At 50.9% G+C, this 25,097-nt stretch overlaps 1 protein-coding gene and 1 non-coding gene across 6 annotated transcripts in view; both read right to left on the reverse strand.

Annotated features, from left to right (window-relative positions):
- Window positions 1-25,097, reverse strand: part of DOCK1 (dedicator of cytokinesis 1) — a 413,576-nt gene that overhangs the window by 27,972 nt on the left and 360,507 nt on the right. For all 5 annotated transcript variants that reach the window (XM_039835995.1, XM_039835996.1, XM_039835998.1 and 2 more), the window contains 9 exons: window positions 21,504-21,544; window positions 20,171-20,261; window positions 16,532-16,651; window positions 10,622-10,711; window positions 9,627-9,731; window positions 5,423-5,564; window positions 5,200-5,278; window positions 3,348-3,432; window positions 490-576 (listed from right to left, as the gene is read on the reverse strand). In XM_039835995.1, the coding sequence (XP_039691929.1) occupies window positions 490-576; window positions 3,348-3,432; window positions 5,200-5,278; window positions 5,423-5,564; window positions 9,627-9,731; window positions 10,622-10,711; window positions 16,532-16,651; window positions 20,171-20,261; window positions 21,504-21,544 (840 nt within the window). The remainder of the gene's footprint in view (window positions 1-489; window positions 577-3,347; window positions 3,433-5,199; window positions 5,279-5,422; window positions 5,565-9,626; window positions 9,732-10,621; window positions 10,712-16,531; window positions 16,652-20,170; window positions 20,262-21,503; window positions 21,545-25,097) is intronic.
- On the reverse strand, window positions 19,200-19,318 carry LOC120581712 (5S ribosomal RNA). The gene has a single exon (XR_005647372.1). It is a non-coding gene; the product is annotated as a 5S ribosomal RNA (ribosomal RNA).

The raw sequence follows: 25,097 nt of genomic DNA on the forward strand, positions 1-25,097 counted from the left end.
GATGCGGGACGTGACTTCTTTAACAAGTACCGTGAGGGGGCCCTTCTCAAGCCCTTTGTACTCGACATGAGCACTATTACTATTAATCAAGTTGTCTGTCATGTACATGGCAAGAAAACCACCAGGAAGAAAGGTCTCAGACAAGCGTAAGGAAATGGGCAACGGGTCTTAAACTTTTCATTCAGTTGACAGAAAGAACTGTCAAAACAGCACAGCGACGGCCGGCTTTAAACGTTTTGTGAGAAGAAATCTTAGCTCTGGTTTTCTCACCAGCCGGACCGGTGGTGGTGACGACACAGCCTGTCCACAACGGTATCTGAGGACGAGAACGGATGCCCCGAGGGGCACGTGCGTGTGCGTGTACACACGCAACTGTGGGCCAAGTCGTCTGATCTGGGGTCCCCTGTGTGGCCGCAGTGACCACCTGGCACTCCCATGTCGGACGCTTGAGAAAGGATCGGGGACAGTTCCTCCCGGGCGTGTCCTTACCATGAAAACAGACTTGACCTCGAACCACCTTAGGATCCCAGGTAACTTGTACGCAGTGGTGTACACGGCCCTCTCGATCCACATGTTCTGCAGAGGACACACAGTGCGCGTTAGGAGCGCGGCAGCCGGTCGCTGCTGCCCGCGGGGACTTAACCCCCCTGCGAGGCAAGTCCTGCACCAGCACGGGGTTCTTCCTGGGAGAAGCGACGCTCGGCCCCGCTGTGTCCTGAGTAGGGTGGGCCTGTGCTGGGTCACCCCTCACAAGCCGTGCTCTGCTCAACAGTGGATCACACGGGACACATCGGTGTCGCCTGCTTTCCTGGCCAACCTCCCTGGTACTGGCAAAGAACATGTATAATAGGAGACACGGGGAGAATCACACACGTCAAAACGAGGGAGGTGTCCTCTCCGCAAATGGACTTTTGGGGTTCCAACGAGTTTCGCGTTATCCTTACTTCGTGTTTGCAAATGCTTCGTGGGCGCAAATGCTTCGAGGAAGTCTGGCTCATGAGAGTGAGCGCTCGGAATAACGCAGACTTTCAAGCTTAGAATTGTTTTTGTATAATATATGTTTCCCTTAGTTAATAAAAAAAGATATGGAAATGGAAGGAAAATCACCCCCTACACAGAGACGGTCACCGAAACAAGCAGAATCGATTGTTCGAGACTTCTTACTGAGCAGTAAAATGTGTATGTGTATTTTTGATAAAAATACTATTTTGTAGCCTGTACTTTTTTGTAAAATGGTACATTATACATTGCAGGAAACTGTTTTGAGCCAGGGAGTCTAATCCGACATCTGTTTAAAGGCTGCGCAGGACGCCGCTGCAGGGGAAAAGTGTCAGTCCCTTATCCCACCTCCCGCGTCGTGAGCCCCCCCACCGTCACCTCCCTGTCACCGGTGCCCACTGAGCAGGCCGAGTGTCATCAGTGACCCTGACTGAATGGATGGCGTGATGGAAGGCTGACAAGGCCAGGGTCTTAGAAGCACTGATCCCAAGCCCCGTAGGTCCTGGATGGGGAGAGGACCTGGCCAAGGCCTCCCGTCTCCTAGGCTGCGGCTCCTCGCGCCCCATGGGGCAGCTGCCCCGGGCCAGCACGCCCTGGGAGGGGCCTCAGGCTTCCATCTCCGCCGACTCAGGCCCTCACTCTGCCTCCTCCTCTCCCCTGGCCCTCGGGTCCCGGGCTTTGCGCCTTGCCAGGCGGGGAGGTGCTGGGCTGCCACCCTGAGCTCTTGGCACCCGGCCCTGGGAGCCAGGCTCCCCGCCTTGGGGCCTGAGCCCAGCCTCCCATCACCACGGAACCCCCATGCTTATCCGGAAGCCTGAGGCTGTGTCAGGCGTGCGGGGGACCGAATCTTGTGGCGTCAGAAAGCCTGGTCTGTGTGTGGGGACCTGGCGCGGCCAACCAGGGGATTTCAGGGCCATTTGGACACCTCGCAGCCTCAGCGGTGGACGTTGCTCAGGCACGAAGGTCAGGGGTCGGGGTCATTTGCGGGTCACTCGCGGCTCCGCCCCACCAGCGGTGTGCTGGACCTCCTTGTGTCTTTCTTTACAGTATGCGAATAAACAGCTGCCAGGTGGAAGGGTGCAGGGGAAATTCCAGAACTACGAACTCCATAAACAACGGCACGAAGGCTGTGAGGACTGACAGGCGGGCCTGCTCAGGGAGCCCCCGCCCTCAGAGCTGCTGTCCAGGCAGGCCGTGCCTCTCTCCTACCACAGATGATACCAGTCACAAAGTAGGTCCTTCATTAACCAAGAAACAGGGTCTTAGCTTTGAAAGAGCAGTACTGGAATTGGGGACGACTTCGGAATTCACGGACCCCAAGCTCCTAGCTGACACATGGGCCTGTGGGCTCTGGCAGGCAGGGTCCTCAAGAGCCGTGGTGCCTGGGGGTCGCAGGCATTGTTCTGAGATTGGAAGGGCTCCCACGGGAGGAGGCAAGTCTGCTGGAAGGGGTCCCCACTCTACTGAGGGGCGGCGGCAGGTGCTGCTCACCTGACCGCCTGCATCCCTGGTGCCTACAGCCTGCAGGTCAGGGGAGGCCATGCCCAGCAGTGCTGGTGTCCTCAGGGGTCCCCGGGGCTGACGCGTGTGAAACATGGGTCTCTCTAGAGAGTCCCACAGGAGGTTTACAGGGCAGGAGGAGGGAGAGATGTTAAGTTAAAAAAAAACCCCGTGTTTTATTTTATGCCTTTGCAAAATGGAATGCAGTTGCACGCATATATTTTTAAAAGGCTGTAAGAATCTGTGTTAATATTTCCATGACTCTAAATGGTTTTCAACAGGTGACAGACATTTGGTGAGGCGTGGTAACATTTTTGATTGGCTGTTGATTTTGATTTGATTGGGGAGATGCGACTGGCACCTTGTGGGCAGAGGTCAGGGATGCAGCCCCCCGCCCCGGAACGAGCCGGCCCATCGCTCGGCGGTGCCAGCGGAGGCCCTGCTCCAAGGCGTGCCTCCTCGGTGAAGCTCAGGCCTGTCACCTGCAGAAAGCCACGGAAAGTGCTCTTGGTGCCCCGGGTGCCTCTTCGTAACCGAGGCACCGGCATCTGCTCCTAGACATGGCTGGGAGGAAGCAAGAGGCCACGGGCACAGAGGGCTTTGGCAGCGGCGCCGCCTTATTAAAACGTCGCAAGGACCTGAGGGACGTCATTGGTGAAATGCTCATCATTCACTAAATTCGAAGGGTTTACACTAGGGTTTCAGCACATAGGGTGCAACGCCATTCAATGCCACACTGGGGGAGCCTCGGAGGCCACGTGTTTTTACAGACACTTTTGCTGGTGGTGGAACGTGCTTGTGGTGGTGGCTGCTTTTTGTTTGTTTGTTTGTTTGTTTGTTTGTTTTACCGCAAATTCGTTGTCTGGGTTTTTCTCTCCCTTGCGGATCGGCCGAGAATATTCAAATCGCTGGACCTCGTTTACCCTGTAAAAACTGCACAGAGACAAGAGAAATCATTAGACGTTTAACCCGAAAAGCAGTCGATTTGCTCTTAGATGCGAGGTCTGGCCTCCCAATAGGTCATCGCATTTTTTAAAAATATCCCCAACCTTGACCCGAAGCGGTAGCTGTGGTTTCTCTCCCCGTCAGCCTCAGGACAGATGTTGGCAGGTGGAAAAATCACCTTGAGTTTTTGCCTCCTCCTCCCTGTACCTGAAAATCCTCCAGGGACGAGAGATGCTGAGTAAGAATGAAACATGCAGACAGGGAATAAGGCGAAGCTGAGGAGGAAGAAAGGGGTCTCCATTCTTCACTTATGTTCATTACTTCAAAAATTTCATTCATAACTCATTAGCTTCATAATTCAGTAACTTTTAAAAAATAATTATTTAATCATTTATAATTTTTAAAATAAAATATGACGTTTTTATTATTATTTTTAAAGAGGTCTTGCATGCTTTAGCTTCAGATCTACAAAAGGCAGGTTTGCAGCCACCCAGAGTGGCGTGTATGGAACAGGAGTGTCCGCTTGGGGCGGGGTGGGTGTCCCACGTGCGCCGGAGGCAGGCTCCCCACGTCAAAGGGAAATATGATTCATGCCTCTGAGGAAAAAGTGCTGCAAAACTTAAAATGTGTGCCCTGTGGAAGCCACCATTTGTCAATCAAAAGCCTTAGTTCATTTCCCATTATTGCTAATAAAAGGTGAAAGAAAGGAGAGTGAATTTCATAGACGGTCACAGCCCACTAAACTTCGGGATACGAAACAAGCAGATCTAAACGTTGTTAGGCCATCAGACAGGTTAATTTTTCCCCCCAGAACATGGATCATGTAGAAAAGGAAATTCTTAACATCGAAGGAACATCGAAGGCAGGGTGTTTCCGCAGCGTTGCTAAGGCAGGTACGATGCGATGGAGAGGCATAAAATCTCACCCGAACTCACAGTCGACCCGTGAGTGTTAGAATCTACCTCGTAAGTCCATGCTGCGTAACTGCCGGGTGTGGGTGAGAGAGGACCCCAGTTCCCCATGCAAAATGTCAGGATCCCTTTTTCTGTGCAGAGAAAGTAAACGCTCCGGCCACGCTCTGGCCACACCCCGGGGATCCGGACCGGGTCTGCTGGGGGAGGGGCTGGGCCTGCGCTGTGGTTGGAAACTCTGCCGGGAGCAGGGCCCAGAGCGGACCAGGGTGCGCCCGCCCCCAGTTCCTGACTTCAGGAAAGAACCTTTGGCCCCTCGGCCACATGTCATCACTTCCTTCACAGTTGACCCGTGAACGACACGTTTCGACCTCCTTGGGCACATGCTTAGACGTGGGTTTTTTTCATTAACACCTGCACTGTTGTTGACCCCTGGCCGGGAGTCGGTGGATGGGGAGGAGGGGCCGACTGTGTGCTCTGATCTGTGCCCTTTCGTACGGGGGACTCGAGCATCTGCGGATTTGGGTACCCACTGGGGTCCTGGAACAATCCCCCCAGACGCCGAGGGACAATTAAGTTCCTGGAGAGTCAAAAGTTACACCCGACTGTCAACAGCACAGGGGATGGCGCCTTGTTCAAGAGTCAGCCATATGCCCCTACCTCGGCTCCCCTCACTTCGATGCTGAAAATACTTAGTTTCCCTTTTCTCTTCTTAGTAAACAGAAAGAGCATCTGGAAGGCTAACGAAGGGCTAAATCCCACCATTTCAAAGGTGAAATCATTAATAGCAGATGTGTACAGACTCTCCTCGCCCTCACGCTGGTAGGAAAAATGGGCTGATTACCTGACAATCTGCTCTGACACAGGCCTGTGAAATTTCGGGGGCAAATCGAGTTTGGGCTTCACCGTGAAGCACTGGATATCTGAGGGCGGAAGGGTCAAGGATGGGAAGGCAGAGTGAACATCACCGTGAGCAAGGAGCTCCCCGCCGCCCCCCCAGGACGCCCGACCCTCCCGAGAGCCCCGTGGCCTCTCCGCCTCGCCCTGCGTTCTGCCCTGAAGGATACGCTGGCCGGGAGAGTTTCGAATGTCGTCGCCGGGTGGGGACGTCGTCTTCATTTTCTCCGCGTTGGGAAACTGAGTCAACAGCCGAGCCTCGAAGTCTTCTCGACGCTCATACTCTTTCCCCCGGTAAATGAAGACCTTGCCCTGGAAACGGTGACATTCGTTACACGGCCACTCGGGGTTGGGGGGCGGGCACGGAGGCGCTGGTCCTCGGTTTAAGAGGAACGTCACCGATCTTACTAATGGAGAACGCACGGGCAAGCTGCAGAGGTAGCCCCGTCCACGAAGCACCAAGGACAGCGTCACCGAGCCCCGGGACCTGCTGAGGTCTTAGCAGTGACGACCGATTAACAGGACTATGGAAACCAGGGGCAGCCAAAGCCCGCTCTTTAGCGGGAACGGAACAGTGAGGGCAAAGGCACAACCGTGCCATGTAAGCACATACGTTACATGTGTATTTTCTCCTGCTAGGACCTACTTAGTTCTCATCCTGCCGAAAGGACTTTAAGAGAACATGAGATTAATATGGGGCCTCGGGACCTGGGCACGGCGCTCTCAGCAGACTGCCACAGGGCCTGGCTGCAGCAGAGCCAGAGGGAAAGGGGTCCAGACCAAAGCAAAGCTCTTGGCCTCCCCGGTGGTGGTGGGGGGATGCAGGCCTTCCCTCACTGCGCACAGAGATGCTGTATATACGAACAAACGGCCTCGGATCAGCCAATGCCGAGGTCGAACGTACAGAGTTCTCCTTCTAAAGGCTGGTTTTGCTCATTTCAAATGACGGTTTCCATAAATTCTGAGCTGGAGAGTCCACCCAGGGGTCGTCACAGGTGGCGGGGCTAGGCGACCTTGGGGGTGGGTGTTAAGGAGGTAGCGCTCTTCCTTAGGCAGCCTCCCTCGCTGAGGCCGTTTCTGTCTGGGTGTGGCACAGTCACTCGAAAGTTCTGATTCCGAGATGGAACAGGTTCCCACATCTTCACGGATTCAACAAGTATGTTGAGTGTCACGTGAGCCACAAAAAGGAGGCAATGGGTAGACGGAGCAACGCTATCACTGGTTCCTGAGCCTGCGGGCTCCCCCCACTCCCCCTCCTCCCCTTCCTCCCCCTCAGGGCATCTGAACTTAAAAGAACCTACGACAAGGAAAACACAGTGAGCAGAAGCCACAGGATCCAAGAAACGGGAAGCTGGGGGGCCGATGCTTTTCCTCGTGGGCCTTGGTTGTGTGGGAGTCATCGGTCGTTTCAATCAAAAGATGCTGGGCAAGAGGTCCAGACTGGCTAGTCACAAGTCAGGTGCAGGCCTGTTATCTGTCGTGACCCCTGGACAAATGCCAGGGAGGTGGGGGATGGGAGACAGACAGACCGACGAAGGAAATGCATTCCACTGCATATCTTTATAGTTATCTGCTAGAGACTTAGCTCAAAGTCAGATTAAAATGTGTCTAATAAATGAATTTTTTAAAAAGAGAGAGATCCTCTGGTAGTCAATTTATCGGCTTTCCTAGTCTCAACTTGCTCAGAGTTCCTATAAATCGCTAAAGAAGGACCAGTTTAAGAATTAAATATTTTACTCACTTTGTGCTTAGGTACATCTTAAAGTACCCGTTATGGAAGAAACATGTCCTCTTTCGCTAAAAAAAATTAATGTCAAGCAGAAACCAAAGTAATATGTAGCTTAATCAGAAATATAAATACGTAGTGTGGGCATCAGTGAAGGCTGTCCAAAGCCAAACGTTTTAGAAATTCAGGAAGATTTAATGTACAACACATACCGTGAAATGAGCATGAATTTATTAGGCTTTGCACTAGAAGACTTAATAATAAACATGTACATAAAGGCTTTAATAGAAAAATACTAGTGAGTTATAGGTGAAAACACTGATAACACTTCCTAGAAATGTTGATTACTTTGCATTCTGAAGTGGTTCCTTCAAACTTGAAAACAAGGGGAAAATATACATATAGTCAAAGAAGTTCATCCCCATAAAGGCCCGTAAATATTAATGTGCGTCTACAAAAAGATCAACTCTTAAAGAGAAACAAAGCAAAAGAGACGGCTAGTCCGTTCTCGGAGGCGCTGCATTAAGTAGCCCAAGGTTCCAGCCACTGTTTTGCAACTGCTAATGTCATTGTCAGACTGACCCTGACAGGTGATCTATGAAGCGTAATAAATATATTGCTACAGCCCACAAAATTATTCAGGGGTGGCGGGAAAGTCAGTTCAATATTAATCACGCCCGTTAAACTCTTTATTCGTGCTCTGCATTTTGTTTTTTTGACGGGCAGGGCGGGGGCGGGGGGATGACCCAGTGTGGTCCCTGGAGCACACATGGTGTGTGCCCTCACAGCACACCCCTGGACAGTGCCCACCCCACTGGCATGTCAGGGCACCAGGACAGAGCAGTAGTTAGTGGCCTTAAATCCCAGCGCTGTGTACAGAGGACCACACGCCATAACACGCAGCACAGCACAGGTCCAGTATGGGTTAGGACCTCTCCCTCCCTCCTTCTGTCCCTCCCTTCCTCTCTCCCCACTTCCTCCCTCCTTCTCTCTCTCTCTCTCTGACACACACACACACACACACACACACACACACACACACACACACACACACACACAGATTAAAGTCTGAGTAACATTAGGTGACTTTAGCTCTAAGCTCATTAGAGCCTCAGCTTGTTTTTTTAATTTAAAATAAAGTTGATTTTAAAATCCTCCCTAATTTAGGACTTATAAGCAAACATCCTTTGTTTTATCTCTGGAAGGGAAGACTTTTCTCCAGAATAGGTTTCTGATCAACCAGAGTCTTAGCTGTGCAGTGCTGTAGCTGTACAATGAAGGCCATGCTGTCAAGGAGACACTAACCTGTGGTGACAGGGACAGGGCCAGATGTCCCAGTCACCCAACCAGGACCCTGAGTGAGTGAATCAACCAGCAAGTCACCTTCTGCGAAGGTCACTTGTTGATGGTCATATAAACAATGACAGGTCCTCACCAACTACATCTTTTCTGCTGCTGAAGGTACATTGTATATGCTCAGCGATTCCTGTGGCATCGGAAGCGCTAGGGCCAAAGGAACACACACCTGGGACTCGGAGCATTCCTCAGCAGACCTGGCTGCCAGACCGTGGTGTCCCAGACAGACAGCAGTGCTCCAGGCACAGAGCTTCGGCTCCCGAAAACCAGAGCCATCATGCATTGTCTTCCCAGATAAGACAAAGCCATGTGACATTAAAAGAATGTCATGAGAAATTATAGGAAATCATGACTCACTGGTCAATGGCATCCAAGAGTGAGTTTTTGAGAAACTCAAAACAATCCTGCCCGTAGGCCGGTGGCATTTATTTACATAATTCCTCCTCTGGCCTCACAGATATTGAGAAATGGGCACCTGGCTGAGAATCACAGTGTTTCTTTAATTACGTATCTAACAGCGCATGTCTGTCTCAGGGGTGGAGTATGATTCAGAGTTTCCGGCACTGGAAATCAATTTCTAAGTTCTCACATAATTAAAAATACACGTGCCCACTGCGGTGTTACTCATAATAGCCAAAACCACCCTAACGTCCATCAGAGGACGAACGGATGAACAAAGCGTGGTCTGTCCCCACAGTGGACTATTATGCAGCCACGAAGGGGGGAAAGTGATGACACACACTACAACACGGATGGACCAGATGCGAAAGGACAAATACGGCCTGACTCCACCTACGAGAGGTCCCTAGCGCGGGCGAATTCACAGGGACGCAGAGCAGAACGGGGGTCGCCAAGGACGGGGAGAGAGGGACGAAGGGGGAGCGATCATTTAACGGGGGCAGAGTTCCAGCTTGGGAAGATGAAGAGGTTCTGCAGCTGATGGCGGTGACGGTCTCACAGCGATGTGAATGCACCGACGCCACTGAGCTGGGCATTTAAAAATGGTTAAGACGGCAAATTTTACGTTATGCGTATTTCACCACAGGGTTAAAAACACACATAACTCTCAGAAGGAGAGTTCTGTTTAGGAAAAAGCAGGAGGGAAGTTTGCATGCAAACGAAGACAATGTCGTCAGGCCCTCTTTGGCCCCCACGGCTCAGCGCGGAGCCATCAGAATGCAGAGCCAGACTTCGACCTGCGGACGCAAAGCCCAGACGCCTCCCCGTGAACGAGAAGGGACTCGCCGCCCAGGGGGCCATCCTGGCTTGGAGGAAACAGAACCAAAATTTACCCGAAGGAACGTGGGGAATCCCTGCCCGTAGTAGCCGACCGCAAAGTAGTCAGGCTTCGGTCTTATCACTTTCACGATGTTTTCGTAAAACTGAGCTTGCTTTCTCTGAAAGATAATAAGAAAACGCATTTCGGGTGTGAAGAGAGTATTTGAGCATCGCTCTTCTGGATTCTTCCAGGGGGCTCTGCAAGCTTTGGCAATTGCAGGCGGGTGGGAGAGCCAGAAGGTGGGAACGGCAGCCGTCACCGACATGCGCCTCTGGACTCAGAGTCCCCACACAGCTCTGGGAGGGTGTCCCCTGCTCCTCCAGCGCTCAGCAGGGGGCTGGGACTGGAGAATGCAAATCCAGCCCCGTGCTGGGACGTACGTGCGTGAAAAACCCCAGAGGTTCTTCTTCTGATTAAACGGCTGGCCTCTCGCACTTTAAAAAATGGTATTGATCAGATACTGGGAGGCATTAAAGAAGAATTTAAAAGGGCAGCATTCTGCCCTTTTAGATTCTTTTTTTTGGGGGGGCGGGTGGGGGTGTCTAAATTAATGACAGAGGTGATAACATCACCGAGTCGCTCTGCTGGACACGAAAATGACGCAGCAGAGAAGGCAGTGATCAGATGCCGGCGGGACGAAGGGCTAGGCTGCTCCCCGCCGTCCGCCTCCGCTAGGCGGGGTCGCAGTTTTAAACCGTGGAGCCTCTGGGTGACTCTGGGGCCATCGAGGCCACTGCATGCACAGGGTCAGCAGTTTTTCGCATAGAAATCGTCTGTGTTCGCCTTAGGTTTCAATTACGAAAGCTCGGCAGGGAATAAAAAGTGAACGCCTGTGGGCCAGAATCGACCGGCAAATCAATCAAGACTGTCCCCCAAGTCAAAACGCAGGACGGAGGCCGAGGCCACACCAAGTCTGGGGAGAACCTCAGCACAAAAAGGTAGAGGGAAGTTCCAGAAAATCAAGCTTAGATCGCCCGCATTCGTGCGCAGAAAGGGAGAAAGACTCACCAGCAATTCGCTGAGTTGCTCATAATCGAACATCTCGTTCTCGTACTGCTCGGCCAGCTCCTTGCCCAGTGCGATGGCCTCCTCCCACATCTGCGAGGAAGAAGGGGAGAGCGTGATGCAGCGGCCCGAGCACGCGCCACATGGCCGTCTGGGGAGACGCTTGCTTACTTGGAAAACACGACGGGAATGACCCTGGAGACGGGAATGACCTTGGAGAAGGCAGCGACTTCCTGGAGGCCCGTGTCCTGCTGCTCATGACTGGGCATCAGTTGACGGGTGCCCTCCTGCCTCGCCCGTCACGCTGCCTCCGTCCCTGGTCCTCGCTCGCTCCTGTCCCTTCTCTCCTGCTGCCAGTTACGGCCACCGAAGGCCATCTGTGTGAGCAGCCGACACGCCAGGAAAAGGGGCTGCATGGTGCCGAGAGGCCGCGAGAGCCTGGCTTTGCTGTTTGCCAAACTGTCTTCTTAACCAGCGCTCTGTTTCCACGGTCAGAAAGACCAGCATAAACTTCGACTCTAAATTAAGGCTTGCGAGAAGTTCGCTTGACGTGAGCAGGTACCATGAGGATGGAAAGCCTGTCACCATTTTAAACGGGGAACTTTCTGCAGTGACATTTTGAAGATGGCTTCTTCCCCAGCTGGTTGCCGATTTATTAAAATGCTGACAAACTTTTGACACGTGTAGAATAATTGATATGTACAGTAGGCCTGAATTTCCCTTATTTTCTTTGGGAAAAATAAAAAAATGGTTCACGTAAAAGAACGTGGAAAATATGGGGGGATCGCCTCTTCCAGGAAGCCTTCCGGGGTGCTGCCCACTCTGCTCCTCTGTTCTCCCGTGAGGACCCAGGATTTTTGGTAAAGTACCGAAACTGGAATGCTCCTTTGTCATTCCTCCTCAGAGATCTGGGACCGAACAGTGTGGAAGCCTCTGGACTGGAGCTCAGGACCAGCTGGACAGCGTTTCTTGAACAGAACTGAAGGCTGTGGGCTTAGAATCAGGAAGGCGTCCCAGCATCCCGCACGCCGTGTCCCCAGACACGAATCGCCCACTTTGGCATCGCCACCTCACCCATGAGACGCGCCACTGCCTTCAGAGCGAGTGGTTTCGAGTTTACTCCATGGGGCTCCCGCGTCCCCTTGTGCAAGACCCTCCCCTCGGCAGGTGGGTGTCTTTCTTACACCCATTCTGCAGGTAAGGACGTTGGAGGTCAGACACGCAGGCTACTTGCCCAAGGGCACTCTGCGGGGGCCTCGGCCCAGCCTGGGCGTCCCCAGAGCTCTTGATGACCGCCTTAGTTTGAGTTGCTGTAAGAAACACCACAGGTGGGTGGCTTCAGCAACAGGCATGGATTCCTCGCAGCCTGGAGCCAGGCAAGTCCAAGATCAAGGCCCAGGCAGATCTGATTCTCCGTGAGGCCTCCTGGGCTTGCAGACTTGCTAAGTCCCGCCCTGGCACGCCCTGGCACCGAGCCCTCGCCCGCCTGCTCCTCCTGGCCGTTCCTCAGTAGAAGGACCTTACCCAGTCCTGCATCACTCGACAGACTAAAATGCTATTTACACTGCTTAAAGAAACCATCTGCTATTTTTGATGAGGAAAAAGGCTTTTCTGAAATAAGAGTTACATACTAATACTTCCAAAGACAAAATAAAAATAAGCCCAGAGTAAAAAACTTCAGGCGTAGAGGTAGCACCCTGAGCCCTTCCTACAGCTCACACACGTGTTCCCCTCCCAGACCCACCCAGCGGAAGCCTTCCGAGTCGCCTTGCGTTCTTCGAGCATCTTCACCTGCTGGCGCAGATCTTTCCTGGGTCCTTTGCCAGCCAAGCTCGCATTTCTCGGAGGGGACAGCTTCTCCCACTTTTACTGTTTCTTCCAAGCTCCGGTGACCCATTCCTTCCTCCGTGCATTTCCCTTGCAAAGGAAACGTTACTTTTACTCGCAGTTCCTTTTCACAGGGTTTTTCTGGAGTTTTCTGTAAGCCGACGCACACTCTCTCGGCTGCCTGGAACGCCCGGGCTTCTAATTCATTGCTTAATCTGTTCTTATCCCAAAGGACAGATGAGATGCTTTAGATCCATATCAAAAGTAACTGTTTTAAAAATATATGTCTTGAATAAATATCTCATCCGACTCCCCCTGAGGTTACAGAGTCGTGTCTTGTATCGGATTTTCTATAAACACCCCCTGCCTCCGCCACCAGACTGCTTTAAAGGATTCTGCATTGAGGAGATTTCCATCTGCTGTTAACAGCACAGAGCGCTAAGGAGTGTGGGTAACTCATATTTCCAACGTGACTACCTTGAAGAATATGAGTGCCGGAGAGAAAACAGACCCAATCCGATCTGGATTTAGATGATCTCACTGAAAGAATCGTTTTCACTCGTGGGGTTGAACGGCCGGCTCAGCTCTGTGCTTCGAAGGGCCTCGGGCTCACGGTGTCACCACCGTCTCCAGTGAAAAAGCGGCATCTCGATGCACAGCTTGACTGTCCGATGTGAAATCCGTAATCTGTTTGACAGTGTCCCTGAAGTTGCTGGTTCACCTGCAGCAGGAACAGTCCGCCCACCGCCTCCCATCACGTGGTCTCGGCTGCGCTCTCTCTCTCGAGAGGGTTCTCTTTTCTGTTCGAACTTCCCGGCTTCCGGAAGTTCCATTTCCTCAGTTTTCACGAACTGAAAACTTTTTCTTTCTGGTGAAACTCCTCCCTTAGATCTCATACATCAGTGGCTGTCGCGAACGTGTCAGCTATTGATTTCCTACAGAGGACCAGCAGGCTGGCGACGGACCAGTCTGATGGGGTGACGACGACTTTGATCTCACGGGATAAGGTGGCAGTGGCAGACGGAGGAAAAGATGCCAGCAGGACAACTGTCCCCTACTGATGATTCAGGCTGGCGGCGGCTCGTGGGGACCTCCGCGGGCAACCCCGGTTTAATTCACTCGCGAGCTGTAACTCGCCAGTGAAGCTACTTTCCTGAATGCTTCAACTTCAGTTATTCTCCTGAAAGGCATGTTTCTCCAGGTGGTCGTGGGGAAGAGTCACATTACGCTCTGACGCCCCAGTGTCCCGCACAGGTCCCTGACGTGCTGAAAATCCACGGTGCGCCGGGGTCCAGAGTGCTGTCGAGGCCCCTGCAGCAGACGGGACCAAGGTGGCCCCGAAGTGGCCCCGGGCCCTGACCACTCAGTGCAGAGGCTCTGCGAGGGGCAGCCTCTTCCCAGTCCCGCCGGGGTGAGGGGCTGGAGTCCCTGGGCGGGACGTGCGTCTTGACGAGGGTGATGGTGATGCAGAGGGCCGTGGCCCACCTGAGCACGGGGCCCGCTGTTGGAGTGGGGGCTCCTCGCTCCCCCCACACGTCTGCCTTCCCTGGCCTGTCCCTCTTCCCTCGGGCCGGCCCTACCCACACCCCTGCCCCAGGAGGGCGCATCCTCTGCGGTCAGCGGCTGACGCGGCCTGGTCTGGCCACCCCTGCCCTACCGTGCACCACGCGGCGGCCAGCTGGTCTGGTGAACATTTGATCTCTTTGAACACTTGGGCCAAATTCTAAATAAACGGAACAGATACCGGCCAATGTAAAGGTTTTTGAGAACCGAGGAAATGCTGAGAATAAACCGAGAAGAGCTGTCATTATGGTCGCAGCGTAAAATGTCACCCCCGGTGTTCAGAAAAGAAATCCGACCGTTTCGACAAGAGCAGAATCTGGCTCCCGAACCCCTATATTTAGTTCACAGGATGATGCAGGACGCCTCCTTTTTTTGACTCGGGCACAAGGTAGAGTGTGAGCTTTGTCAAGGAGAGGTTATTTTAAGGGAAAAGAGAACAGGGCTCTGGCTGAAAACAGCCGCGGAGCTTCCCGCGTCACGTGGGCTGTCAATCAGCACCCCCTCTCGGACGCTGCTGGCTGGGGCTCCACGCCCGTGACCACTGGCGCCCTCGCCGAGGCTGCGTTTTCCTGCGGGCAGGTCTATTTTCGACCCGTCCTCCACAGAAGCAGCCTGGCAATTTTCAGTGAAGTGCTTGGATTAAAGGCTTTATTGAAAATTACTAGGCCTCGGCCAAACACAATAAGACAGACAATCCAGAGCATCTTCAGGAGAGAAGGCGCGTCTGCGGTGATGAAGCCCGACAGGAGGCTTTGGGGGCGGTGGAAACGCGGGGGGATCGGAGCGAGCAGTAGCGATCGGCCCGGGAAGGAACGCGAAGGAACTCAAACGGAAGCGTCATTTTACGGAGAGAGAGAAAAAGATAAAAAGACCCAGACCTAGGCTGGAAGACGTTGCAAACGTCTTTAAAATGGTGCAGAAGCGAAAATAGGAGAATGATTTTATGTGGGAAAAAAACACACAGAAAGGTGACAACACAATTCAAAGGCCGGAATGTCCGAGAGACAGAAGCGGAAAACCCACATGGCTTTGCTGCTTTCGGAGCACAGAGGTGGAGAAATTTTAATATCATCCGCCCCCCACGCCTGTTAGAACGTTCCGGTCCCCCTGTGGCCGCCGGCCCCTCCGACCGCCTGCTCCGGCCGTTCACAAACTGGCCTGGGATTCCGTAAGTTTCTCTGTCCCCTAGGTCGCTGTACAAATTTAAGGGAAAATTAGCTTTAGGACTGAAATGTCCTACATATGGAGGAGATAACGAAGTTTCCTAACCACGTGCGGCGCCAGCCTGTACCGATGGCGCTATTGCCGAGCCGTCTGCGGCCACGCTCATTTCTCTTTTATTATTCTGTGATCCCAGCAGCTGTGGTCTTCGGGTTCGACCGTGGCCAACTCCTGGGGATCTTATTAAAATGGAGGCTGTAATTCCGTCCTTAGGTTTCGGGTGTGACTTGATTCAGAAATAGGGTCTTTGGATGGAGTCAAGTTAAGATGAGGTCACACTGGGCTGCGTGGCCTTCAGTCCAATGACTGGTATTCTGAGACGAGGGACCCTTGGACGCAGAGACGCGCGCACCGGGAGAATGCACATGACGATGGACACGGGGCCGACGGACACGGGGCTGGAGCGACATGTCTGCGTGCGTGGATGCCAAGGACTGCGGCCACCAGCAGCTGAGAGGAGGGCCCGGAGCAGACCCCGTCATTCTCAGCGAGGGCACGATGGCCCTGTCACCACGGCCGTTTCGGGCGCACAGCTCCAGGACTGTGAGAGGGCACGTTTCTGTGGTTCAAAGCCACCCAGTTGGCGGTACTTGGGGACAGCAGCCCTGGGAAACTCACCGAGGGACAGACCTTTCACGAAATTCTCTGGTCACTATTTTCAAAGCGGAAAAAAAAAAAGGCAGGAAATCAAGGTGAATCTTGATAAGGGCACAGAAGGAGGTCTGAAGTCACTTTGTTGGCAGACTTTAAAAACTTCTGCGGCTGAAGCAGCTCCTTTGTTTAATAGTTACTGCTCATCTGGACCCCAGGAACGCCAGTGACGAGACCCATCACTGGCTGATTAAAATGACGCAGGCTTCCTTCCAATAGACACCAACAGAATCCCTGATTCTGTTCGAGCCGATCAGTCTAGAAACCACCAAGATGGGGCAATGCTGGCCTCATCACGGAATTGATTTTTGGGCGACAATAGAAAAATGCAAGCGTCAAAGGACTACGTCAGCTCTAAGCGCCCCCAAACGCCCCGAATCAGTGCCCCAGGCTCTGTTCTGATGACTGTGAGAAACTTGTGTTTTTAGCCTTCTCTTTGAGTGGAGCATCTACAAAAGGATGACTGATTTTTTTCTTTTTTAAGGTTTCTACTCAGAAGTCCCAACGGAAGGAGCATGCATAAAACCTTCCAATACACAGTTTGTAACAAACTCCCGATTCCACGAACATCACGTATGAAAAACGCATTCGCAACACCAGGAAGCCGGACAAAAACAGGACAACGGGACAACGATCGCGTATTTTTTTTACCTTGCCTTTGTCGAAGTAGTGGATGATTTCCTGGTAGAGCTGCTCTTTCAGCTGCCCCTGTGTGGTCGCCTGGTACCCGTCCCTCTGCGTGAGGTGGGCTGCACACACGTCCTCCGACCACTGAGGACAAAGCAAGGCATGAGCAGTGCTGCCAGGTGAGGGCACGTCCAAGCGACCACTGCCCAACCCCAGGTCAGGGTGCGCGGGGAGCTCTGCATCCGGGGGGTGCGCGCGGCTGTGGTTCCGGGGACATGTGGGGCTGCTGGGCCTGAAAATGAGGGCGGGGCCTCTGGGCAGAGGCCCCGAGAGGGATGGAGGACCACAGGGAGGCCAAGCTAGGTCTAGATTGGTACCGAAGAGAAAGCCAGCAGGTGTTCTGCAAAGCTTGCTGATAATGCTTCGTAAGCCCCGGGATGAATTATGGACCAGGTGATGTGTAGCTGTGTCACTCGGGCCTCCCAGGTGCTGGCCTCGGTCCTGTGCTGCCCAACTGTTCAAAGACAGCTAAGAGAACACAGGGACCCCACTTCCAAGTCATAAAGAAAGGGACTTCACAGCCAACACAGCTCCTTAGGGACAGCGAGGAGGTGTCTTTGAACCTCAAGCCTCAGGCACACTGCAGGGCAAAGGCAGGGCTCGTCCAGTGTTTGTGGAAGTGTCCATGGGCTCACGGCATGATGCACAGGTGCACACACGTCACACGTCAAAGTGAAGGCGAGCTCATCTGACAGGTACACTCGTGTACTCAGGCTCCACGAGTCAACGGCATCAAGTATAGGGTTCACTAAAAGCAGCGTTTGCTGAGGACTCACTATGTGCACGAACCAGGTCTAGGATGGGTCGGAGGTGCTGGTCCGGAGACCGTGCTGTTGCAAGTTAGGCATGGTGATCAATAACGATACCGAAAAATGATTTCATGGGCATTGAAGGGTGGGGGGCAAGACTGTGCTCTGGGGCTCCTGGGAGACTCCTTGGAGGAAATAATTAGGGTGGGCTTGCTTCTCAGTTGACCCAGGAGGTGCAGCTTGACACTGTTTTAAGATGGGATAGATACAGTGTTGCCAAGAAAGCAACCAGCCCTGAGGCTGCCTGGACCAAAGTGGGGACTCAGAGCTGGTCAGGTGACATCTGCAGCAATGGGACCATCGGTGGCACTGTGTTTTAGCAGGGCGTGACAAATGAGAGGAGCTGGACAAGCAGAACGAAGCCAGAAACACCGTGGCACAGGCTGCAGGCCCCAAGGGACTGGCTGCTGGAATGGGGCGCGTGACAAGGCTCCCGAAGAGGCGCTCACTCATGACACACACCCCGACCCCCTCCCTGAAGCCGGAGGGGCCCCGGAGCACCTCGGGCTGGACCGCAGGGCACCGAGGGCCAGGGCACGGAGCACAGGCCCAGAATGGCGCCCCCGCTCTGGGAATGTCAGGGAAGGGTGAGAAGCCTGTAAGCGTCTGCAGATTGTTTCGCCTTAAAAATCGGACGTGCACGTCTTGACTACAACGAGAAGTTATAAACTCGTTAATGATGGCGTTTTCGCAACATGGCTAGGTTTTTACTTTGCAATGGAACTACAATAAATTAATTAAAAAATTCAGATTTCACGTGACTTCCTTGAATTTTAAAATCACTTAAAAAATTGAATAGGGAAGCAAAAATCCTTTACGCCTTCCACTTAAACGCTGGAATGCAAGAACCTGACTGCTAGGCTGAAGGCTAATGCTTTTCTAGCTCTTGTTTTTTGAAAAAAATATCCTTAAGCAAAAAAGAAGATTCCATCTGAAGATTTTTAGTTAAAGAATAAAGAATGCATTCGTCATTGTCACACGGAAGAATTTTCATGGTGATCCAGATGACGCTTTGGTCTGTCGATCAGCCAGCATGAACGCGTATTTACAGCGGGATCAAAGCCCATTTAGGGAAAATGCAAAACATAATTATGTAAAAGCTATGGAGAGAGATTATGCAGCATTTGCCGTTTAACTGGAAAATTCAGAGCCCGGTGGGGAAGCCAGTGCAGTCGGGCCTATTGATTAGGGCTGTGAAACACACCCTCATGAGCTTCGGTTCGTGACGAAGCTGCCTGGACTCAATATACCCGATGATTAAACAACGGACAGTTCACACGCACGCACACACACGCACACACATGCACACGTGCATATATTTCACATGCACACGCACATCTAAGAGTTCATGTAGCAGGAGAGAGATGAATAGTGAGAGACAGCTCATCAACTTTAATTTCCCTGGCGCAAAAGAAATTTCTTCATATTTGCAAAGACGCCTTGTTATTGGAATTTGGGTTTCTAACAAATGAAGGCAATTAGAATTCACAGCGGGACGCTGGTGTCAGGTGCACCAACCCAAACCTCTATCTTCATAAATTGTGCTCCCGCGGACAGTTTTATGCGTTGCAAAGTCAACGGGTGACTACTGATGACTATTGGTGAGGCTTCCGCATGCAGCCACACCTCCAGTCTCCTCGTGTTGTCTTTGTAACGGACCCTCCGGCTTTTTAAAACGAATTCACTAATTTATGTATGTATGTATGTATGTATGTATGTATGTATGTATGTATCTATTTATTTTTTAGGCGAGGCGACCCTTGGTCGACCTCACGGATTGCGAGGTCCTTGTCAGCTTACAATCCCTCATTTTTTATTTTTTACGCCTACAGCGCCTGGTCTTCCTAGGTGGTCTCCCATCCAAGTACTAACCAGGTCCGACCCTGCTTAGCTTCCGAGATCAGACGGGATCGGGCACGTTCAGGGTGGCGTGGCCGTAGACTAGGACCCTCTGGTTTTAAAAGGTAACTCTCCACCTTCGGCTGCTTTGAGACCTGCCTGTGGATATTTGTGTCACAGAAGCTACTGGAGGTTTCAGAACTGGGCTAAAGGCTGGAAGGGTCCTGCCTAACACAGCGTCCCTCTTAATGCCTCTGACCACCCACTGGACACTGCTGAGTGCTCGTTTTACATCAACTTACCTAGCCTTCTTTCACACAGCTTGCAGTGTTGGGGGGACTGGCCTGGGATTGGAAACAGGGCTCCATTGAACAAGCGTCTTTATGTTGGGTCACGCAGCTAATTCTAGTTCTCATACTGTTCTTGTTCATCTAGTTCATAATTTTTCTAATTTTCTTTTTAGGATATAATTAAGAAAACGACCTAGCGCCTTGCTGAAGTTTTAAAATACAAAAGTAGAGGTGTGGGAATGTCTGCGTCATGACCTGGTCCCTCTACCCTCTCCTACGATAATGAGGGGGACGTCTCATCCTGCCCCTTAGCAGTTCTACCACAGAAACGCCTTCTTCCCGATACCACTCTCCGCCATTTCTGAGTCTTGCTGGCATAATAAGAAATTGCAGAATCTGCGTCGCTGCAAGCCGACAGCCCAGCGACGGGTGTTTCTAATGCTCGGTGACAATGCCATGACACTTTGTGACATCTGCGTTCACTAGGGCCAAATCTATCATCAAAGTACTTCCTAAATACCTTTTTCTATGTCACTGCCTTTAGTCAACATTCATAAAATCTTAAGTTATACCTTTACTAAAATCCGTCATGGGAAAATAAAGTTTTACATAATCTTAGAGCTCATAACGACAGAATCATAAAAGGGCGAGGGAGTTTTCATCACCTTCAGGAGCTTCGCGTGGAGAAGCAAGGTGTACGCTGCTTCGGTGTAGTTGTCACACTCTTTGTGCAGGTCGCACAGTTTGTACAGGTACCTGAGACGAGAAAACGCGGGAACATTCTTCAAAGGCCACCGAAACATCCGTGTCGAGGGTTACAAGAGCTAAATTCTACCTTCAACAGTAAATCACACCTACACTTTGTTTTAACGATGTTCACAAGTCATAATGCCTTGCAAACTTCTGGTGCAGAAAGCACCAAGAAAAACCAACAAGAGTCACAGACAATATTTCTTTCCTTTAAACGTTAAGTCCTCTTTTTTTCGGGACAAAACTGAAGACGGCGCGAGAAGGCAGAATCGTACTCCAAGGTTTGCATTGCTGACTATCTTTCCAGCGTTTTCTTCAAACGTTAGAAATGAGATCACGCGATGTGCGACTGTGATTTCTTACATGACTACTGAACCCAAACGCACAAAAAATCCATAAAAATACCAATCCGTTAAGAATAAAGAGAGACGATGATCACAGTGAATCTGATCCAAAGAATTTTTCTACCATCAAGAAACAGAGACTGCTTTTCAATGTAAAGCAACCTACATTTATGGATGAAAAAAAAAAACAACTTGATTGTTTTCCCAGAAGTTTCTTATATATAATTCTTATATAATCTTTAGAAAATTCTTATATTTTTAAAAAGGAGAACGTTAAAAAATCTTGGAAATCAAAAGTTAGAAAATCACGCTTGGTGTACTAAACCCACCATTAAATACTAATGCCACGTGGATTACACCTTATCCCGGCTTCTAAGTTACGGTAATCTTGTTAAATATTTGATGCTGGCCCCTAAAAGTGACCAGGGAGAGGGGTTCAGTCATATCCCACCACTCTCGAGAAAAAGGTGAGTGACGAACAAAAATCCAGCAGACAACATACAACACGAGGCAAGTAAGAACAAACTGAAAATTTCGCATATTGTTATTGTCTATTTCCGATAAAGTTAAAACTGGATTTAACTTTACCGTGAAACATATCTGTGGTGGTGCCTTTTTTCAAAAGGGTCACATGAGTCAGTCAAGAGGAGCAAAAACCTGCAAAATAACTGTTTGTGGCTTTGCTTTTCAGCTGGCTGAGTATACCCCGCATCTCCGCACTTGCGTGGTCAAGTTCGGAAGGATGCTGAGGACACCTGGGCACCCCACCAAATGTAAACTCGGGGCTTTGTGGTGTCCTACGAGATAAACCCCTGCGGTTATAAAACATGTCTTAGTGTGGACTCGACAAACGGCAGTTACAGCAAACATGTAGAGGGTGCAGACCAGCGTGACGTCCACGTACCTTATATACATTTCTTCTCTTTCGATTTCTTTGTAGAAATTCTGCAAAATCAAACCACAACACTTTTAAGAAATCCTTCTATAAAAAGTGTGACATGCACATTAACAATTCATGGTTTTCCAACTGGTGATGAACGCAGACGAAATAGGACCCAGCTCTCTGCATCAGAACCATACATTCTCATGAGACGCAAAACCATCTTACGCTGTTTTTTTTTTGGCGGGGGGAGGGGGAAATTCTAAAGATTATATGCCCTACACTTGAAACGCTGTGATGGCTAAAATCTACTTCTGTCATGTGAAAGTCACCTTCCTTCAGTTAAAACAAAGATACGCTACCTTAACCTTTGTAATCACATTAGAAATGGAAAAAAATAAAAAAGAACAAAAGAAAAGAAAGAAAGAAAGATCTCAAATTTGGGACGAAGCACCATCACGTGACTTAAAGCACGCTGGGCTCCGCCTCACCTAGAGTCACAAGAAGGCAACGGGGCATTCGGGCCCGGGACTGTTCGACGCGGCGCCCACGGCCACATGTTTTCAACTGGAAAGTTGAATTCATTAAAACTAAAAATAGTTAAAAATCCACATCCTCCTGCCAAAACCACCTGCCGCGCTTGGACTGCGGGGCCAGTGTTACTGTATGGCATAGTACAGACATAGGACCCTTCCATCCTCACAGACATTGCTATCGGACAGCGCTGTTCTAGACCAACGGACCTTCCCAGACACGGGAAAGAAACTTCCAAAAACGCCCTGCGGGCCAGCCCTGCGGCAGAAAAGGTAGCAGAGCATAAACGATGGGTTATTTCTACACATGGGAAAATATTTTCTGGGGAGCATAAATGTTTCTATCGAAATTGTATCTCCAAACGTGTGTAAACACTTTAAAATCTTCGTCTTGCAGGAAGCCACAGAAAGGCACTGAAAAGTCGCCTAACGAGGCCTGAGGTACGGAAATACTGTAGCCACTTTCAGTGTGAAACTGACCGTCTGAATGCAAGGTTAGAGCCTGTGCCTGTGCCCGAGTTAACCAGTGAACGTCACCATTTCAAGGCATGCAACCGCCCAATAAAATGAAACAGCCTGTTCAAGTTCATTAGCAGAAAAAGACATCGCTCACGCAACTGATCTCTGTGGAAAGAAATGACAAGTGAGAACAGGAAGTAAGGGGGCTGTGCTCAGAGAGAGGCACCAAGAGCTTCGCATTTTGCTGCATCTGCGATTTTGGTGACCTCCAGGGTTCGCCTGCTCTGGCTGGTAACCCGGGTATTTTGGGGGAAGAAGGAGAATCTGCATCAGAACTAGGATGAGCCCTGTGCTCCCGATTCTGCCCCTTCAGTATTTACAAGCTGCGACTTCACACCATCTTTTGCGCTCACATTTTTAATCCTTTCCTAAGCTTTTGATCATTCCCCTTTACATCACAACGGGGATGTCATGTGACCTTCACACCTCTCTCCCTCTGAGATACAGAAATGGCTTCTGTCTCCTGCCTGTGCTGATTTCTGTCCCTTTCCAGGACTTTAAAACCTCTCTAGGACCGAAGGACACGTATCTCAAACCCCAATTTCTATATAGAACCTTTATGTTTCTGCGTAAAAGTCAGCCATGCCCTGGGCTCTGCAGGCAGCATCTCGTCCCCAAAGGTCCCCTCTCAAGCCCCTTCACCCCTCCCCACCACCCCACACACCAGTGCTGACGTCTGTGCTGGGCTCAAAGCTCCGAGGCTCCCCGGCAACCCCACTAAAACTCGGTCCCCAACTTCGGTCCACCATCAGGCACTGATTTTCGGAATGCCTACGCTGGCATCATATTTCAGTTTGTTCTCCTTCACGACTAAGGTTTTAGATTTCTAGTCGGAACCACCATAATCAGCCTTGTAGAGGGGCCGCGAAGAGACTAACTTCTAGCAGCAAAATAACGGTGAGTCGACCAGTGGTGGGGATGGATGTGGTGACACCTGTACGGGATGACGAGGTGGCACACAACAAAATCAGTGACCGGCAATTAAAGATGGCACGATGATCAGGTGACTAACGGAACTGTACTTAATTATAAATGTGCATATCGTCTGGTGGGAATGAAGATCCGACACGCACGCAGGTGCTTGCGGGGTGAGGCTTAGGGGACATAGGCCACTGAACGGAGTGACTGCTCACGTCTCTTTTAATTTTGCTTTTGTTTTTTTATCGAAATGCAAAAAAGAATAGGACATTAATGAATCATACAACTTCGTATATTTTACTAACTCCATTAAAAATGACAACGTTGGTTCGAAAGGAAATTTAGCAACGGGATTAAAGGGCATCGATACGTTCTATGTTCTTTATTTTCTTTTTTAACTTTAGGAGTTCGAGGGGATTTCTGTCTAGTGATAAACTGAATACGTTTTACATATTTCTAACATGTTTATACATCTCTATATATTATCTAGAGATGGACGTGCATATTCATCTCTAAGAAACACTATTTGTTTCATTAAAAAAAAAAGTACCAAGACAAAGGGTAAAAACGGACCAGGAGATTAAAAATATATTTGTATTTTTAATTATATGACCAAATGTGAGCTGGGCAGTAACTGTTAAGAGACAGGACGCCGGTCTACAAAAATCAATTTTCTTGTTTCTCTTTAACTCATAGACGTTTTATTTTTTAAACGAAGGAACGACGATAGATACTCCTAGGAAACGGCTAAGAATAGAAGCCCCGACTTCACGGATTAATTCAGCACGCCGGAGCTGAAGGAGGTTAGTGGCAGACAGGATGCGGAATCCTGGGTGTGCTTCTTCGTCCACACCTGGCTACAGCTGACAGCTATGCCCCGAGGGAGGCTCCCTGTGAGAGACGCATATTGACACCAGGAACCGCGACTGCACTTGTCACTTACGAGAGCCTGCTTCCGGTCCCCGGATTCTGACTCCGGTCCAAGGTCGCGCTCTGTGCACAGCCCTGTTTCTCCCCTAGGTTTGCGTCCTGGTGAGCAGGACAGATCTTGCTTAGAACAACAGCCGTCTCGGTCATCAACGTTGGAACCCGGTACACGTAATAATAATAATTTTTCCTTCTGGACACAAACCAGCTTCTTGGATCCCCTTAAGGATCAGAGGGAGCACTGGACAAGTACATCCCTAGGAGGAAAGGCTTTTGAAAAGGTTTCCATTTACCTCCCACGGAAAAAATGCCGACTTCATGTTGGCCACATGGGCGCCATGAAAGGAAATCACGTATGCTGGACATCGCCTCCTGGACATCGCCTGCGTGGCGAGGCGGCGAAGCAAGGCCAGGCTCCCTCCTGCGCAGAGGGTCAGGGCCGCTACCTGGGGCCGAGCTCGTCGCTGCGCCGTGCACGGTCCGTCCACAGGCGAGTGTACCTGCGAACGCAGGTAGATGCTTCGCTGGTTCTTCCCCGGCTGTGTCCGGTCTACCGATGACACCGCAGGCTTTCTTCATTGCACGGTGTTTTGCGTTTCTAGCATTCGTTTCTGATTCTCCCCAAAAGTGCCCATCTTGCTGCTCTTAGTCCTGCCTCGCACGGTGCCTGCCTCTTCCGTCAGCACTGCTAGTGCATTCGTCACAGCCGCTGTAATTTCCC

This window comes from Pteropus medius, unplaced genomic scaffold, assembly GCF_902729225.1.
Source record: "Pteropus medius unplaced genomic scaffold, Ma_sr-lr_union100, whole genome shotgun sequence".
Lineage (NCBI taxonomy): Eukaryota > Metazoa > Chordata > Mammalia > Chiroptera > Pteropodidae > Pteropus > Pteropus medius.